Source organism: Leucoraja erinacea, chromosome 8 (genome assembly GCF_028641065.1).
Source record: "Leucoraja erinacea ecotype New England chromosome 8, Leri_hhj_1, whole genome shotgun sequence".
Classification (NCBI taxonomy): domain Eukaryota; kingdom Metazoa; phylum Chordata; class Chondrichthyes; order Rajiformes; family Rajidae; genus Leucoraja; species Leucoraja erinaceus.
In genome coordinates this window covers 30,438,164-30,457,516 of record NC_073384.1, presented here as the reverse complement: position 1 = coordinate 30,457,516, position 19,353 = coordinate 30,438,164, and the positions used below count along the sequence as shown (strand labels likewise).

The window sequence follows — 19,353 nt, the reverse complement described above, 5'->3', positions numbered from 1 at the left end:
CAAATCCTATCAATGGCAGCTGTGGAATTCAAATTAATTTGGAACACAAAAAAAACTAGTCGTTAGTTGTGATCACCAAACCGCTGTGTTAACCTATCTGGTTTATTAATGTCATTAAGGAGAAGAACTCTACTGACTATACCTGGTCTGGCTTAAAGGTGATTCTAGACCCATCAATGCTGTTGACATTTAGATCCTCATTTTGGTCTAGCAATCCACTAATGACAGTGAGGGATACACAATAAATATATCTTACCAGTGATACCCAGAAAGAATCATAGTCATAGGTTTATACAGCGTGTAAACAGGCCCTTCAGCACAACTTGCCCATGCTAGTCCCATCTGTCTGCGTTTAGCCCATATCTCTCCAAACCTGCCCTATTCACGTGCAAGAAACAGTTAGACAGGTACATGGATAGGACAAGTTTTGAGAGATATGGACCAAACATAGACAGGTGGGACTAGTGTAACTGGGACATGCTGGTCACTGTGTGGGCAAGTTGGGCCAAAGGGCCTGTTTCTACACTGTATCTCTTTATGACTGTATGACCTGTCGAACTGTTTCTTAAATGTAGGAATAGTTCCTGCCTGAACTACCTCCTCTGGCAGCTCATTCGATACACCCATCACCCTTTGTGTGAAAAAGCGACACCTCAGATTCCTATTAAATCTTTTCCCCTTCCTCAAATGTATGTCCTCTGGTCCTCGATTCCCCTACTCTGGACAAGAGACTGTGTGCAGCTACCCAGTCTATTACAATCAAGATTTCAAGATTTTCATTTTGTAAATTGAATGTATTTGTAAAGAATACACACATTGATACCAGGACATTCTTTTCTTCCTCTTTCCAATCGTCCACCAGTCAATTTCCAGATAACCAACAGCTTCTCAGAGGGAAATCACATTCCTCCTTGTTCTAAAGTATCAAAGGTATTTTATTGGTCACATTCACATACACCTAGGTGTAGTGAAGTGAAATGCTTCTTGCCATTTTGCGGCACATGAAGAAGGAATACAGAATAACATTAATAAGAGTTTTAAACATAAAGAACATCCCCCCACAATGGTTCCCATTATGAGGGAAGGCACAAAGTCCAGTCCCCAACCCCAGTTCACCCATAGTCGGGCCCATTGAGGCCTCCACAGTTGCCTCTACGGAGGCCCGATGTTCCAGGCCGTTCTCGCCGGGTGATGTTGCTCCGGCGTCGGGAGAGTCCTCTCAGCGGCATGGGAACCCTGGAATGGCCGCTTCCGTACTGGAGGCCACGGCTTCCAAAGCCAACAAGGCCGCGCCGGTTGGAGCTCCACAACTGGCGATCTCATCTAGAGATCCCAGGCTCCCGGTGTAAAGTCAGCGCCGCCGCCCGCAGCTGGTCGCTCCACAGTCCCGCAGCTCCGTGATGTTTTCCTCAGCGATCTTCAGCTCACCGGAGCTCCACCGCGGCGACCCGGGCAAGGCATCGCCCGCTCCGCAATAGCGCTCCAGCGCTGTGCCGCCGCCGAAGCCGAAGTTCTGGGCGGTCCCCGACAGGAAACGCCGCTCCAGGCCCGCTGGTAGGCCGCGAGGACGGGTCGAAGCTGCAGCCCAGAGAAAAGCTGCCTCTCCGACCAGGTAGGGACCCTGAAAGGTAGTTTCCCCCTTGTTTGGCAAGAGTGTGCGAGTGTGGATTGATCAGTAACATTGCAATTATGTGAAACTTTCAAAACCTCAGCACATCGCAAGTTGCTCTCCAGCCAATGAACTAGTTTCAATGTACAGCCACAGAGTAGATAAAGCAGATATTTTTCTGTGAGAAGAAGATTCTACAAAGAACTGAGATGAAGTTTACGTTCTCCATGTAATGGCATGGGTTTTCTCCAGGTGTTCCAGTATTAAATAATCAAATATATGATTAGGACAGAGAGTATACAGAAAGGATTCAGAAGGACTTTGCTTGGATTGGAAGATTTGGATTAATGAATAAATTGAGTTTATTTTCCCAAGAGCAAAAGATGCTGTAGGTATATAAAATTGTAAATAGCCAGAGTTTTTTTCCCCCATGATATATATGTCTAAAGCTAGAGAGAATAGGTTTAAGATGAGAGGGAAGAGGTTTTTCACACAGATGGGCAGCACAATGTCGCAGCAGTAGAGTTGCTGTCTTACAGCACCAGAGACCCGGGTTCGATCCCGACTACTACGGACGCTATCTGTATGGAGTTTGTACGTTCTCCATGTAATGGCATGGGTTTTCTCCAGGTGTTCCAGTTTCCACTCATACTCCAAAGGCATACAGGCTTGTTGGTTAATTGGCTTCTGTGAATTGTACATTGTCCTTAGTGGGTAGGATTGTGCTTGTGTACGAGGTGATCGCTGGTCGGTGTGGACGGTGGGCCAAAGGGTCTGTTTCCATGCTGTATCTCTAAAGTCTATAGCAAAGTATCTGAATGGACTGCCAGAGGACGTGGTGGAGGCAGGAACAGTAATAACATTTAAGAGGCATCTTGACATTACTTGAATGGGCACAGAGGGATATGAAATTAATATAGGTAAGTGGTATTAGTATAGATAGGTATGACAGTCGCCATGGAGAGTGCCAAAGGGCCTGTTTCTGTGCTGTCCAACTCAATTAATCTATATTGACCCAGAAATTCCAGGCAAGTGTGCTAATTAAATGTACCAGCAGCATGCTATTTTTTATTTCTGTGTTAAGCACACTGCTGCAACCCTCAGAAAATGGCTTTGTAGCTTTAGATGGTTTAAGATATGCCAGCACAGGGCTGGGGATGGGTTTGAAGTGGTTGGCAACTGGTCAAGGATCAGGATCAGGGACAGAGTTGGCAAGCGATTGAACATGGTAAGTGATGATCAATAGAAGGCTGGAGATCTGATTGATGGCATGAGAGGGAATGCAGAGATAATATATTTGTTGGCACCAAAATGTGGCAACACTTATGTACGGCCTGGGTAAGGTATGCTACATTATTGGGTTGCACGCAAAACAAAGCATTTCACTGAACTTGGGTACAGGTGATAATAAAATATCAGAGTTATTGAATAATTGAATGTCGTCCATAATACGCTGATCTCAGATATTCAGACACAAGTTAAAGTAAAGTAAAGATCAGGGTCGGAGGGAGAGACTGTTAACATCTGAGGGAGAGGGTGCTTGAAGAATGATTACATTTCAGTGGCCCAGAGCAGTAATCTCCTGTGAGGATCCAGTTGTCCCGGAAGTTCTCAATAATGATCGCTCACAGGTGATGGAGGTGAAATTATAACATCATAAAATACCTGTCAGATTCCCCAATGTCCGTCAAGGAAGAAAATCTGTCATCCTTACCTGTCCTGGCATTGAGGGGAGTGCATAGGCAATTAATGATTGTTGGTAATGTCCACATCCTGTGATAAGAATACATGAAGAAAAAACTTTCCCCATAGTGTGTTGGGCACAACAACATCCCACGGAAATCCTGTCAGCCACACTGCAATGAACCGCCCCTGGGAAAGTGACATTGATTTTCAAGAGAGGTGCAGGACAACTTGAAACCTGTGTTTCCCTCTGGGTATAATCAATTTTAATCACAGAACATAAAAAAGCATTATCCGATCAAATTTCTAGGCCCATCTGTTTGATGAGTGATAATGGTCAGGATCAGCGTTTTTTTTAGACAAACAGTTGCGAGTATGCATATAACAATTCATGTGACAGTGGTTGGTGTACATAAACCTAGTTTTTTACTTTTTAGAGGTCAGTACACCGTACTATCACAAGAAAAAGCCCTAGTCAGGATACATAGAGAATTTATGTGCAAACATTTGTCATAAGGCCTTTTACATCCACATGGTAATTTAATTTAGTTTAGAGATACAGCTCGGAAACAGGCCCTTTGGCCCACCTAGTCCACACCGACCAGCGATCCCCACACACTTAGACTACCCTATACACACTAGGGACAATTTCCAATTTTACCAAACCAATTAGCCTACAAACCTGTACATCTTTGGAGTGTGGGAGGAAACCAGAGTACCTGGAGAAAATACCCATGCTGGTCACGGGGGGAACTTACAAACTCCATTCAGACAGCACCCACAGTCAGGATCGAACCCAGATCTCTGGTGCTGTAAGGCAGCAACTCTACCGCTGCGCCCCCGTGCCGTGCCGACTGGGTCGGGCAGACAGGAGCTCTAACAATGCAACACTCCCTTACTACTCTGCTCACTGGAATTAGGTTTGAACCCATGAATCCTGGGCAGGAGCACAAAGGAAAGCACAAAACCTCTCGACAAACACTAAAAATAAAGGCAGAACCTGGAACATGCAGCAGCTTATTTGATTCACTGGTTTATTTAGTAAACTATATTTCAATTGATACATTTTTCACCCAGACAACATTTTGAAAACTCATGCTTCATTTAAAATGTCATCAACAGAAAACATTTTATTAAGGACTTTTTTCTTAATTTATTAAGGAATTGCCAGGGGCAACACATTACAGTCCTCAGTCCATCAGTTCATTTAACGCACATTAAGATGAAATGACACCCAATAAATCTACCAACAAAGTATCACAAAATGCAGAATGAGCAGTTTCAGACAGACATTCATCAGAAATCGTTGTCTAGGAGACCAGAAATTACAAACACACTTTTTAATAACTAATTGCTTTGAACAATCAAATACTGTATGTTACAGTTATGTTCCTCGCAGGGCTTCTAATTTTGTCAATGGGATTAATTTTCCACTGCAACATACTAGTTAGTTCTCAGCTTGTGTTATGATTTGCAGTGATGCAAAACACCAGTTTGCAGAGTATTGCACCAAACAAACAGGCCACAGATTATGCTCCTCATGAGCCTATCAGTATATTCCTGTCTCCCTTGTGTGTTTATTTGGCTTTCCCATAGGGAAATTGTGCGATTTATCCTAATCATCCACTACAATTAGTGTTTCACATTCTCTCATATTTACCTCATGACGTTAAATAGAATTTACAAATCCTAATCCCCCCCCGAAGTGTTAAAGTATTCCCATTGATCCATGTGGAAGAATTTTGAGGATGAGATTTATCCCATGATCTCCCTTGTTTCCTCTCTTCCGAAAGCCATGACTCATACTGGGTGGTGCTGCAGTGCTGCAGAATCTCACCCCAGTGGCCATTCGACACACACACACACACACACACAAGATGGAATAGCAAAATGTCAACAGTCCCTTCAGTCACAGGAAGCAGGACTTCGGAGCCAACTCCATCTGCATATCACACGTGCACACTGTCCAGGAGGAATGATGAGAAACAGTTGGCCTGACTCCTTTCCCATTCTGAATATACAGAACATTTAGTTTAGTCATACATAGGCTAAAATTACAGTGCAGTCCTGGAGGAGCAACGAGGCAGCTGTCAGATCCAATACTCATCATGTGGAAAAACTTCCCAAATTAGTTAAACAATGATGAGAGGAAACTTTTCTTCTGTAACCTGGGCAATTTTTATTCCTCAAGGTAAACAGAAGATTTGGCAATGTATTTGGTTATGGGTTCACTGACCTTATTGTGTGCTAATTGACCACCATTCTTCCCACCTTGGTGACCACACTAGGTAGGCAGATGCATTGGGTTATTCAAGCAAAATCACCACAGATGTGTATCTGAACTCTAGTTACACAAGAGTATTTTCATTATTCATAATATAGTTGCTGCACAAACCTCTATATTTCAATTGTACATCTTGCATTAAATGTTGTACCCTTTATCCTTTATCTGTACACTGTAAATGGCTTGATTGTATTCCTGTGTAGTCTTTGAAAGCACCAAGTGGAGGGAATGAACGTTTTGCCAGTCATGCACCAATGTTGCCCTGAACAACTTCTTCAGCATTATTGGAGCTCTGGTCATCCTAGCACGAGGAGAATATTCCATCACACTCTGAACTAGTGTTTTATTACTGACATAAAAGCTTTAATACTCATTAGATCTGACAGAACTTAATTTAAATCGCTCACCAAAAGAACATCAGCTCCAAGGCACTGTCTCATACTGTTCCAAAGTGCTAGTTAAGTTTCGATAAGGCTAAAATTGGAATTCACAATCCACCGATCACGTATACTTCTCCAAACTGAGTCTAGCTGAAAGTATAACATCCTATACAGATGAAGTCAGATTATTAAGGTCAGTCTCCAATCTGTTGATGGGAAATATGCTCTGGAATTATTTAATACCTCAGTTTACAATCTGATTCAAGTGTGCTGAGTGATAGTGTTGAGTGAAAAAAGCATACTGAACATTACTTTTCCTATCTGTAAAATCCAATATTTACTGAAATCCCTGGAGGAAATAATTGCATATTGCAATAAAATTATAAATGAACTTCCAAAGCATTTGAAATTTTAATGAGTTAAGAAAGGATAGCTTCTTCATAATTATCTGTTCCTGGCACATGATTGTTACAGTAATGTAAACCATTTGAACTCAAATATAAAACTAATATAAAATAATCTGCCCTTTGAGCTCTTGTGTTGGTTGCATGCAATATGCTTTATGGTGTGTACAAATCTCACTGACCTCACAGAATACACTTTAAATCTTTGTAGTGGCATCGAAAACAAATTGTGTTTTCATACTTCAGTTTGAGATCAAAACTTGCAATCTCAAAAACTCAGGTTACATATTGCAGTATTTTCATATAAATTAGTTTACTGGCTAAGTAAATTACATAAAGAACATAATTTTCACAGATCAACTTCAATATGTTATTTCTGATTTAGATAATCATTGAAACATTATCAACATGTTCGAAAAAGAGAGGATGATGGGACTAAAATATAAAGATGGACACACATTCCATTTGTAGCAAAATACATGTAAAGTTCATTTTTATTTGGAGGAAATGACTAGAATCAAATGAGGCTCCTGGGCAGGGAGAGGAGAGGGATGCAGTATGCGGGGATACTTTTGGGCTCCGTTTGATGAAGAAGTGCCGTATCCTCTGTTCAGGTGGCCATGGCAAAGATAGGTGGGGCAAAGAAACTGGAACCTTTAAAGCAGTGTGTAAGAAGGAACTGCAGATGCTGGTTTAAACCAAAGGCTCCTGGGCAGGGAGAGGAGAGGGAGAAGAAAGCCACAAAAAGCTGGAGGATCTCAGCGGGACATGCAGCAGCTCTGGAGAGAAGGTAATGTTTCGGGTCGAGACCCTTCTTCAGAGCTGCTGCCTGTCCCGCTGAGTTACTCCAGCTTTTTGTGTCCATCTTCCCTTTAAAGTAGTGGAAGGCTTCAGAAGAGTCACAGACTTGGGACAGAGAAGACCGGAGAAGAGGGTGAAAGAAAAGTGTTGAGATCGAAGGAAGTCAGTCGCTTAGGGCAAGAGCAAACTAAAATGATGGCTTTATAAATGTAATCCAGTTTGTGGATCTTGGGAAGATTTAGTGTGCTTTGGTGAGGAATGATGAGGTTGGTGACTACAGAGCGAAGATTCCAAGAAACGATGGAGTTAGTGACAGTATAGGTTAATGTTCAGTGTAGTTTCTTAAGGGACTGTCCCACTTAGGCGACCTAATCTGCAAGTTTAAAAGAGTGTCTTTGACCTTCAAACACGCAGAATGGTCGACACGTGGTCCTAGGAGGTCCTATGAGGTCACTGGAACTCTCCTTCTTGCTCGAGGGCAGTTCCCGAATACTCGTGGCCTCAGATAGGTGGCGGAAAAATTTTCCGCAAGTAAAATTTGGTCGGCATGGCTCTTTTCAACTCGTAGTGCAGTGCAGTGGGGTCGCTATTTAGTTACAGGCAGTTGAGGGCAGCCATAGGCAATCTCTTTCGCTGACCGGTCATTTTGATTGGCTCATTGGAGTTTTCAGGACCAAGGAAAACCTACTGGTAGGTTAAATGTCCGCTAAACTTTATTATACTTCTTAAAAGTGTCTCCACTCCACCTCCCCCCTCCCCCCACCCTCTCCCCTTTCTCCCCCCTTCTCTCCCCTTTTCTCCCCCCTTCTCCTCTCTTCTCTTTCCTTCTCTCTCATTCTCCCCCCTCCTTCTTCTCCCCCCCTCCTCCCCTTCTCTTCTCCCCTCCTTCTCCCCCCCTTCTCCCCCCTTTCTCCTCTCCTCTCCCCCTTCTCTCTCCTTCTCCCCCCCCCCCCCGAACCCCTTCCGCGCTCTCTGAAGGACCCCTTACACTGTGGCCCCCCCCCATCCGGGTGTGAATTGCAGCCAGCGCTCCCCCCTTCTCCCTCCCCCCCCCCCTTTGCCGCGCTCTCTGAAGGACTTAACTTGTGTGTGTGGCAGCCGTTTGTGTGTGTGTGTGTGTGTGTGTGTGGTGTGTGAATTGCAGTGTGTGTGTGTGTGTGTGTGTGTGTGTGGCCCCCACGTGTGTGAGTGTGTGTGTGTGTGTGTGTGTGTGTGTGTGTGTGTGTGTGTGCGCGCGTGTGTGTGTGTGGTCAGTCGATCCAGCTCGCGGTTTCAATGCAGACAGTCGATCCAGCTCGAGGCTTTCCAGGCGAGTGCCCTCGAGCTTGAATGTTGAAGACACTCTTCTTAACTCATGGATTAGGTCGCTGCAGTGCGACAGACGCTTTAGTAGACTCTTAGAAGGAAGTGTCAGAAGACAGCACTACCCTTTGTTAACATATTTACTTATCACTACAAATGGATTAAGAGAAATGAATGCTGCAAGAATAGAGGGGGGGTGATTAAAGGATCAATAAAAATGGAGATGGTGATGCAGTGCAGGAGTTTCCAATGAAAAGAAACTGAGATGATAGCAAGAGGATTCCAGGCAGAAATAAAATCCTAATGACTCGAGAAAAGGTTTGCTTTGTATAGCTATAGTTGAAGACTGTTGGGAAGAGAGATAGGTCTAAGAAAAGGAAAACAGCTCAGTTCATGCAATTCTCTAATATTTAGAGATGAGTAGTCTGGGGCCACAGCAGAGCACAGATCATTGCAGGCTAGAGGAGAAGGATGGTGAGGTTCAACCGAGGATACAACAGATTTTCTATTTCAGGAAAGCATTAAAAGGAATTTTTTGTGAAGATATTCAGATGATAAAATGACTTTCTTCAGCTATCAAAGGACCCAGGTAAAAACAGGGAGCTCGACATAAAGGCAGTTTGATTATTCAACACATGCAAGGAATTGTTTATTTTCAGCCATGGATGCAATTAATAAATAGCAATAGCTTTATCATTTTTTTTAATTTTAGAGATGCAGTTGCGGAAACAGTCCCTTCAGCCCATCGAGTCCGCACCAACCAGCGATCCCCGCACATGAACACTATCCTCCACACATTAGGGACAATTTACACATACACTAAGTCAATTAACCTACATACCTGCACGTCTTTGGAGTGTGGGAGGAAACTAAAGATCTTGGAGAAAACCTACGCGGTCACAGGGAGACCGTACAAACTACGTTCAGACAGCACCCGTAGTCGGGATCGAACCCGGGTCTCTGCCGCTGCAAGCATTATAAGGCAACAACTCTATCGCTGTGCCACCATGGCTGCCCATGGCCACAATGTCAGTAGTGACCAGTTTTTTGTCCTCTTGACTTCATATTGCAACACTAAATTGCTAGTGCATACTGTAATTTATTACAATTAGCTTACTGGCTCATGCAATTGACTTACTTTGGTATGGCAGCTTTTATAGATGGGAGCAGGGATTCAAGATAATTTATCTTTCCGAATTATACATATCCCTATCCCTCTCTCATCCAAGCCACTTCTACATCAAAGATTAGCATCAATTAATTAGTAAATATTTGAAAACAATTTAGGATTTAACTACGCTATCATATTGCCACAATTACCTCCTTATAGAACTTAAAAAATCATGATTAAATACAATTACTTCAGATCCTAAATTAGAATTTGACAGGAATACACAATGGCCTGGATGCAGATAAAGGTATTCCTAAATTGTAATTCAGCAACAAAAATAAGTCACAACAATCTCCAGAAGAGTTGTGTAGTTGCCAGCTCTTGGCATTTACAGTAGATCAAAGCTGCTGGCACAGGCACAAAGGGCTGGAGGTCCCCTCCTGTGGTGTAGGATTGCATTTTACGATGACCACTGGACCACTGTATGCATCGCAACCTCCAAAGAGGCAGGCATTCCACAGGCATTCTTCATTGTGTTATAATATGACCATTCTCAGATTCTGTCAAAAGATGATTTGACATTGGTATTTCACTAATCCACCTGGGAAGCAAAAGCAAAGAAAGTTTGTCAGAAAATGATCGACATCTATGTAAAGTGGAAGTATACTCCCCTTTGTGGTCTTATGATGATTTAAACACATGTTTATGGAGAACATACCTTTATTTCACATGATAAATACCTAGTGTGGGTGTAGCAATGACATATTAAGACAGAATATTTCAGGCCTGGTGAATTCTGTGTCAAACAAGGCACAAAGAGAAAAGAGAAGATTGGAATAAGAAATAAGACCACACTACTATAACTCCATGAGAGGAAAAAGACACAGAAAAGTAACATATAACTTCCAAAAATCTTCATTAAAATAGAGCTGTGAAAGAATGAGAGTCAATAGTTATTGCTTAGGACCAGTGGGACTGGTGGCAATGATTAATTATTTTCACTTTGTATAGCGGGTACTTATACAGTAATGGCTAGAATAAATATTTCCAGCAGCTTTAGTTTGCATCTATTGTGCAAATTTAACAACTTCACGACAATCAATACAAATAACTGACAAGGCAGAGATGTAATTTTTGTGAAGTAACAGAGCAACGCAAACTTGGACTGCAACCTTTGGGTGCTTCATCCCACATCTGCTCTCCATCTGGACCAGCTATACCACTTACTTGTGAATAATAACAAGTGCTGTCACCTTATTTCGACACCTAATTCTTGCCAATTGCAATTTCTCAAAGATGTACCCTCTTGAAGCATTAAATTGCTACACCATTTTGCAAATTATCCTGATATTCCCACATGGAGACGATCCACTCAAGTCACTAATGGCTGGTGGGGTGTCAGATAGTAAGCAGGGTCCAACCGTTTTCTGGTTCCACATACAACCCATCTATCTCTCCAGCTTGCAGAGGTTCACGACCTCCGACCCGCATTCTAGCATCAGTGTATGAGAGTCGGTGAACTTTTGAAAAGGGTAAATTAATGTTACTGTTAAGTCACAGGTCAGTGACTAGCTACAGCTGACACATGAGAGATGGATTGCAAAACTAGAGAATTGTGCATTCGCTGTCCCCAATATTTATAGCTGAAGCAACCCAATGAGGTTAAAACTTCTTCAGCAAACTACCTTTATATAACAACATAAGGATATAAGTAAGAGAAGCAGGAATAGGCTTTGCAGCCCTCTTTACTGCTTTTATCCCATTCCCTAATATTAGAGCTACCTTGTTTCCCACTCCAGGCAAAGTCAAATCAAGCTGAGCTAATATGCACACACACAGCGAGGTACAGGTATAAGGGAAAATCTTGCTTGCAGCAGCATCACCTGTACATAGACTCAGGTGACATATAAAACATAAATTATAATCAAATGCTACAAGACAGTTAAAAGAAAAAGAAAAGGTGCAAAGACAAGGGTGTCACAGTGGCACAGCAGTGGAGTTGCTGCCTTAAGGCACCTGAGACCCGGGTTTGATCCTGACTACAGGTGCTGTCTGTATGGAGTTTGTGCGATCTCCCCGTGACAGCGTGGGTTTTCTCCGGGTGCTCAGGTTTCCTCCCACATACCAATGACATAAAGTTTGCAGGTTAATTGGCTGCGGTAAAAATTGTAAATTGTCCCTAGTGTGCAGGATAGTGCTAGTGTGCGGGGATCACCGGTTGGCTTGGACTCGGTGGTCCAAGGACCTGTTTCCTCGTTGTAAACTAAACTAAACAAGGCATTATTGCAAAACACAATGAGAAAACAATCCATGGTAATGCAAAATGTGACCCGCAGTGCTCTGTTGCTGAGATTACCAATGGGAAGTTCATTCAGGAACCTGATGATTGAAGTAAAGTTGTTGTTTCTGTACCTCCTGCCTGTTAGTAGCAGCGGGAAGAGGCCATGCATGGCCTGGATGATGCGGTGCATAATGGTAGATGTAGCCTACATGAGGTAAATCTCATGTAGATGCTTCCGATGGTGTGGATGACTGGGCCCATGAAGGACCAGGCTGTGTCCACCACTCTCTGCAACCTCGTGCATTCCTGTGCATTGGAATTGCCATTCCATTTTTTCTACCTCTTCTAAAATTTGAGAAGTCTGGAATATTTAATTCCCAACCACAGTCATTTTGCAACCTTGGGGCTTTGTGCTGGAGATTAGATTGAACCCATTTCAATTTTTGTCATTAATTCACTTTCACCTTCTTTACTATAAATGGTACATGGATTCTAATAGAACAGAGAACAGTATGCATAGCATAGGAATGGACCCTTTGACCCACAATGCTTGTGCCAAACATGTTGCCAAGTTAAATTGATCTCATCTGCCTGTACATGATCAATAATCCCTCTACTCCCTGCACTTCCATGTGCCTATCTTAAAACCTCTTAAACACCACTATTGTGTCTGCCTCCACCCCTACCCCTGGATGTGCATTGCTGTCCCCCACCAACCTCTGTGTAAAAAACCTGTCCTACATATGTCTAGTAAACTTACCCCCTCTCACCCTATAGTTATGCCCTCCTAGTGTTGGACATTTCCAAACTGGGAAAAAGGTTCTGACTGTCTCCCCTATCTATGCCTCTCATAATTTTATATACTTTACTAAATCTCCTCTCAACCTCCGACATTTCAGGGAAAACACATCACTTCCTTCACCAGCCCATTAAGCAGGCGGGGACAGGGAAATTGGGGGGAGTTCGGTCTAAAAAATTCACACAGTGCAAAGCCAAGGTGATACAAGCACACATCGTGATGAAAAGGAAGGTTGGTGCTGTAATTAAGACGGCTAAGCGCAGTGTACGATTCGAGCCATCAACGCCATTCTCTGTGATAATGACTGATCATCCACAGTCAGTACCCCGTTCCAGCCTTCTCCCCATATGCCTTTACTCCACTATCTTTAAGAGCTCTATCTAACTCTCTTTTGAAAGCAGCCAGAGAATCTGTCTCCACTGCCTTCTGAAGCATAGAATTACACAGATTCACAACACTCAGGGTGAAAAAGTTTTTCCTCATCTCCGTTCTAAATGGCCTAGCCCTTATTCTTAAAGTGTGGCCACTGGTTCTGCACTCCCCCAACATAGGGAACATGTTTCCTGCCTCTAACATATCCAATCCCTTAATAATCTTATATGTTTCAATAAGAATCCCTCTCATCCTTCTAAATTCCAGGGTATACAAGCCCAGCCGCTCCATTCTTTCAACATATGGCAGTCCAGCCATCCCTGGAATTAACCTTGTGAACCTGCACTCCACCAAAAGCAACAATATCCTTCCTCAAATTTGGAGATCAAAACTGCACACAATACTCCAGGTGTGGTCTCACCAGGGCACTGTACAACTGCAGAAGGACCTCTTTGCTCCTACACTCAACTCGTCTTGTTATGAAGGCCAACATGCCATTAGCTTACATGCCCGCTGTACCTGCAAGCTTACTTTCAGTGACTGATGTACAAGGACACCCAGAACTCGTTGTACTTCCCCTTTTACTAACTTGACACCCTTCAGATAACAATCTGCCTTCCTGTTCTTGTCACCAAAGTGGATAACCTCACATTTATCCACATTAAACTGCATCTGCCATGCATCTGCTCACTCACTCAACTTGTCCAAGTCGCCCTGCATCCTCATAGCATCCTCTTCACAGTTCACTCTGCCATCCAGCTTTGTGTTATCTGCAAATTTTCTAATATTACTTTTAAACCTTTCAACTAAATCATTGATGTATATTGTAAATAGCTGCGGTCCCAGCACCGAGCCTTGCGGTATCCCACTAGTCACTGCCTGCCTTTCTGAAAGGGACCCGTTGATCCCTACTCTTTGTTTTCTGTCTGCCAACCACTTCTCTATCCATGTCAGTACCCTACCCCCAATACAATGTGTTTTGAATTTTGCCCACTAATCTCCTATGTTTTCGGAAAGTCCAGGTACACTACATCCACTGGCTCTCACTTGTTGATTTTCCCTGTTACATCCTCAAAAAACTCCAGAAGATTAGTCAAGCATGATTTTACTTTGGAGTCACGTGAGTGACTATGTGAAGAACCCCGCCAGGATGCATGCGTGTCATATTGCTACACGCATTACGAAACAGTCAGGCGGGGTGTAAACTCCGCAGCGGCAGTTTAAAAGCATGAACCTGCAGGTAAGAGTTTACTCTGCGGTCTTTTTGTGTTTCCCATACTGATTACAGGTGGGGAGCATGGACAAGTCGAAGAAAGCAACGAGGGTTGCGACAAAGCTGGTGGGGGAGGATCGCGGAGTAGCGGGCAGCCAGCAGCGGCCGGCGGCACTTGAATCACCTATAATGGGATCAGCTGTGCCCGATGTCGCCTCCGCACCGGCCAGATCCACTCCGCGGCCGGGCGGTATGGCAAAACAAAAAACCAACAAAGTCGTGGACTCAGATGAGTCCGACTTCGAGCAACCGCGAGCGGCCAGCGACCGTGAGCGCTGGAGCCGGATGGAGCGGTTTGTGGGCATTTGCTCCAACGTGACAGGCTCTGGGAGATGGAGCCAAGTCATTGTGGGCAATATGTTACACCCACGGCAGCACCTCTTGTAGGGCTGCACAGTGCATCTCCCTCGTCAGAGGGGAGTACTGGGGGGTCAGTACTGGGCTGATCCTGAAGAGGGGCTTGCAGAAGAGAAATCAAGTGTGCAGGGGGTGCAGGAACGTGAAAATCTACTGGACATGGTGTCCAACTTCATACAGCCAGACCAGACTGGCCAAAACCTGGAGCAAAAACTAGCTGCCAGTATAGATTTTACTTCGGAGTCACGTGAGTGATTCCGTGAAGAAGCCCGTCCCAGGACGCGTTGCGGCATTACGTTTCAGCAGGCCAAGCGGCAGCGCGGGAGACAGGGCTCCCACAGAAACGAGAAAAGCTAAAGTTTAGGTAAGTACTTACCTTTACTTTACAGCCTTTGCGTCTGTTTGTTCCCTGCGGGGCATGCAAGCGGCCCCTTGGACTCCGGGAGGAGTTTTTCCGTTGTCGGGAGGGGAGGAAGACGCAATTAGGACTCACCGGCGGACCATGGTGCGGGTGCCGGTAAGCTGTCCTCAGGGGCGACATCGGCGCGGGGCTAGCACTGCGCTGGGGTTCCCCTCAGTCCTCCCTCGCCCTCAAGGACTGTCCAGGTGAGGCAGGCAGGCGGGCGGGTGGAGGTTTCCGACTTTTGCTGGAGCCGTTAAGGGGACCCACGGAGCAGTGCTGGCGTAGAGTGCGCTGCAGCCCGAGTGCAGCAGCCCGAGGAGAGAGGGAGAGGGAGGACCGCTAACAGCGCCCCGCTCCCGACTCTGTACCAAGCCCGTCAGCATCAGCTGCGGGCTGGGAGGGAAATGCTGCACCTGCCCGACGAAACGACGTCTTTGGGCAGCGACAGGTGGTAGGACCGCTTAGGGGGCGGTCCACAAACCCGACCCCGGGACCTAGCCAGCCCGCTAGGGCCTGAGCAACGGGCTGGATGTGTGGAAAACCCGGCGGTGGAGCCAACATCAGACTGGGAAGTCTCTCCACCCAGGAGGAGGAGAGACTGCCGCCTGAACTACAGGAGCAGCTCTTGGGCATTCCAAAGGTAAGTTTGCAGTTGTGCTTTTATTACATAGATCAGCAACACAACGCAAACCTTGCAAAGAGGTACTGCCCCGCTCCAACTCTACCAGCGGGGCAGCAACCGGCGGTAGCGTCGCTCGCAGAGCGTTTTCGCTATCCCTGAGACCGAGCCAAGCCAGTCTCGCCAGAGCCTACACGGCGGACTGGGAAAGGGGCTAGGAAGCCAAACGGCCGGTCGCCTCCGACTCGTCGGAGGGGGGAAATGTCCACCCCAAAGCGGGGGAGAGACAGCCGCCTAAGCTGCATCCAGCAGCTATTGGAGGGGATGGTCTACCGAGAGCAGCAGCGCTCTCGGACAGACAGGACAGGCGCCCCCTCCATGGTGCTGAGTCCGGCACCTCCCTTTGCGACCTCGGACCAGGAATGGGAGGTTAGCATTGGTGACATGGGGCAGGCTGGTCTGAGTATGGGGCAGGCGGAAGGAGCCGAAAGAGAGCAGGGTGTGCAGGAAGAGCTGCTAGGGGTTGTAAGCCGATTCGTCGCTACCCCACGGGTTGGAGCACCACTGGAGCCAAGGATGGCTGCCAGCATAAATCATCTCTCCAACAAACCTCTGCACGGACAGATTCGGAGAGAGGAGGTCACACTACAGCGCATACTTCGCCTCCTCACGGCAGCTATAAAAGCCTATGCGCGGGGAGTCGAGACCGTAGAGATGACCACTCACCAACAGGATGTCCTGGCACTCATGTGCACGACACAATATGAGTTGGATAACCTAAGAAGAGACAACATCAAGCCGGCCCTCAATCCTAAATTTGCAGGTTTATGCAAAACTCCATCAGTAGAGACCGACTCATTCTTATTTGGGAAGGACTTGAACAAACAGCTCAAAGAGATGGAGGAGGCGTCCAAGACCTTTAGCCTCATGAGGGCACCACCGGCAGGGAACATACCAAAGCTCTTCATTCCACCCAGGCGGCAGCACACCACTGTATCTACCAGTCGGCGGCCCGAACATCCGACTGGTCAAAGCTGTGGGCCGCACTATCCCCAGAGACCTTTTTTAGGTCAGGGCCTGCAGCGGACCCCCTGGAAAATGCGCCTCCCCCCAACATCGCCAGCACGTCGACAGGGAAGAACACTCAAAAGAAAAAAAAAAAAAAAAAAAAAAAAAAAAAATCACAACCCCGCCAATAACCATGGAGGTAGGTGGGTCTGGTTCCTACCAGCATATAGAGCGCTTTCTTGGACTATCTTGGCTTTCATATTAATTCAGTCCACGTAACTATAATGTTGCCAAGAGACAACATAGTTGAATTGGCACAAACAAGGGACAAATTAATGGTCAAACTACCAACTACTCGACAAATAACAGAGTAATTGGGGGAAAATGATACCATTTTCTGTCTACATGATTCAGATGTTAGTATCAAGAACAACATATAGGTTGTCATTGAGCATCTCATGAAGTTACCGACTGAAATAATATCAGAAAGACAGTGGTGGGGTTACCACTTACACTGGGCATTAAGTATCTAAAAATGCTCGGGTGAAATTCATGAGTTTAAGCACTTGCATGTATGGGTATAAATAAACTACACTAAGGAGGTGGCCTATATTAACCATATGGCAGCATAAAGTCGGTATCATATGACAAGTTGGTCAAAACAATTTGGCAATGGTATATCCATAGAGGTATTGGACTATCAACAACTTACCTGCCTGGTAAGCAAAATACAGTGACAGACACCAGGTCACAAAAAATTAAGGACAACATCAAGTAGATGTTTTCATATAAAGTTTAACAAAACTATCAAGCTATACGATGCATTTCATTGTCTCTGTACTGCACACTGACAATGACAATTAAAATGGAATGTGAATCTGATATCGATTATTTGCATCAATGCTATATCACCAGAGGTTCGGGGATGTCCTATGTATGTCGCGGGGGGAAACCAGACCCTGGGGCAGTGGAATCCTCATATATATAAAAAAATTTCTCTGGGACAGATAGTGCCAGCAGAAAGCTTGTCAGCTATATATATTAACTTTTCTGACCTATAGGTCATGTTGTCATTCAACAATATATTTATAATATTGATAGACAAATGCGTTCATGTTGCATTGGTGAAATTAATTCTATGTATTTTTTCCCTTCTGCCTCACCAATCGAGAACAGCGCACAGTACAAAAGGATTCTGTTTCAGAACTTACGCTATGACATGATTGTTGGAACTTGCATGGAGTTTTTCCAGTACCCAGGATTATTAACAATCGGAGCCGGGCACAAATCAACTGTGCCATGAGAAAAATAAGCTCCTGAGCTGCAGATTCTGCGCAAGCCTCTGGGACTGGGATTGTTATACTGAACAATCAACTTGCATGGAGTTTTTCCAGTACCCAGGATTATTAACAATCGGAGCCGGGCACAAATCAACTGTGCCATGAGAAAATAAGCTCCTGAGCTGCAGATTCTGCGCAAACGTCTGGGACTGGGATTGTTATACTGAATAATCGACACCATGTCAGCATCCTTTTGAACATCCACTGGACTACAACACTTGTCCAGCATCAAGAGAAGTACTGCAAGGATAAAGGGGAAAACCTACTCATCCGAATCAGGTACTACGAACTGGAATTCCTGGAGAACCTTCATCATGATGAAGGATTCGGCTACAGTGCCATCAACACAGCTAGAATTGCCCTGCCTGTTCTTTTTCAAAACAGCTACAGGACAACAGGCCATGGGGTCACTGGTTGGTGGTAATGAAGGGTATTAAAACTCTAAACCCCTAGACAATGTACACCTATATATGGGATGTTACAGTGGTTAACCACACTTCAGGGGATCCCACCAGCCAGAGTCAAAAACCTGAACCTTCTATGCACTAAAACATATGTTAAAGGCACATGGAGCAGCACAGAGGGTCCAGTCACTACTCCTATTTCAACTGGACACCATGCTCACAGCTTCAGACCAGATCTCTATCATTTGTCCAGGGAATGGTCAAACCAGACCAGGAATACTTTATCCAGTCATAAAATCCGGGCTTACCCGCCAGAGAACACGGTAATGTACCAAGACCCTTTTTTACCTTACATAGACACAACCTAATTATGCGAGGGAGATGAAAAGCCTTGTGGGTTGGTTACAAAAAACCTTGTGGTCGGGTAACAAGCCTTTTTTGAAATGGCTCAAGCAGGTTAAAGCTCTTGGGATAAAACTAACATGTCAAAGTTGTCATCCCACAGGAGAAGCTTCCACGTCAACGGCAAAAGAATGGACGTACCTATAAACCACATCCTGGCTCCAGCAGAATAGTGGGGGTAAAACGTTCAGAGAGAAATAATTTATTATAAACTGTTGACAAAACCTGTTTTTCATTTGCAGGAAAGATTCCAATCTGCAAATATTCAAATTAGCCAAGGGGAGCATTTTTAAAATTCTTCAGTGTTATTGTAAAATACCATTGGGGTTTTCTATAAACAGAATCATTGGTTGATTATGATAACACGCTTCCTCCCTCAAAGGCTTCGGCAGCGAGTGATATAAACTGTTACACGGTTTGAAATCACAGAGCTTTGAAATCTTCACGGAATCACTCACGTGACTCCGAAGTAAAATAGTAAGATTAAACGAGAACTTACCAGTTTGAAGTTTGATCTGTAT

General features: G+C 44.8%; 1 protein-coding gene across 1 annotated transcript in view; it reads right to left on the bottom strand.

The window, feature by feature from the left end:
• Nucleotides 1–8,345: 8,345 nt before the first annotated feature.
• zgc:174356 (uncharacterized protein LOC100137120 homolog) overlaps nt 8,346–19,353 on the bottom strand; it is a 108,252-nt gene continuing 97,244 nt past the window's right edge. The window contains exon 7 of the mRNA XM_055639321.1: nt 8,346–10,175. Coding sequence (XP_055495296.1) covers nt 10,103–10,175 — 73 coding nt within the window. The 3' untranslated portion in view covers nt 8,346–10,102. The remainder of the gene's footprint in view (nt 10,176–19,353) is intronic.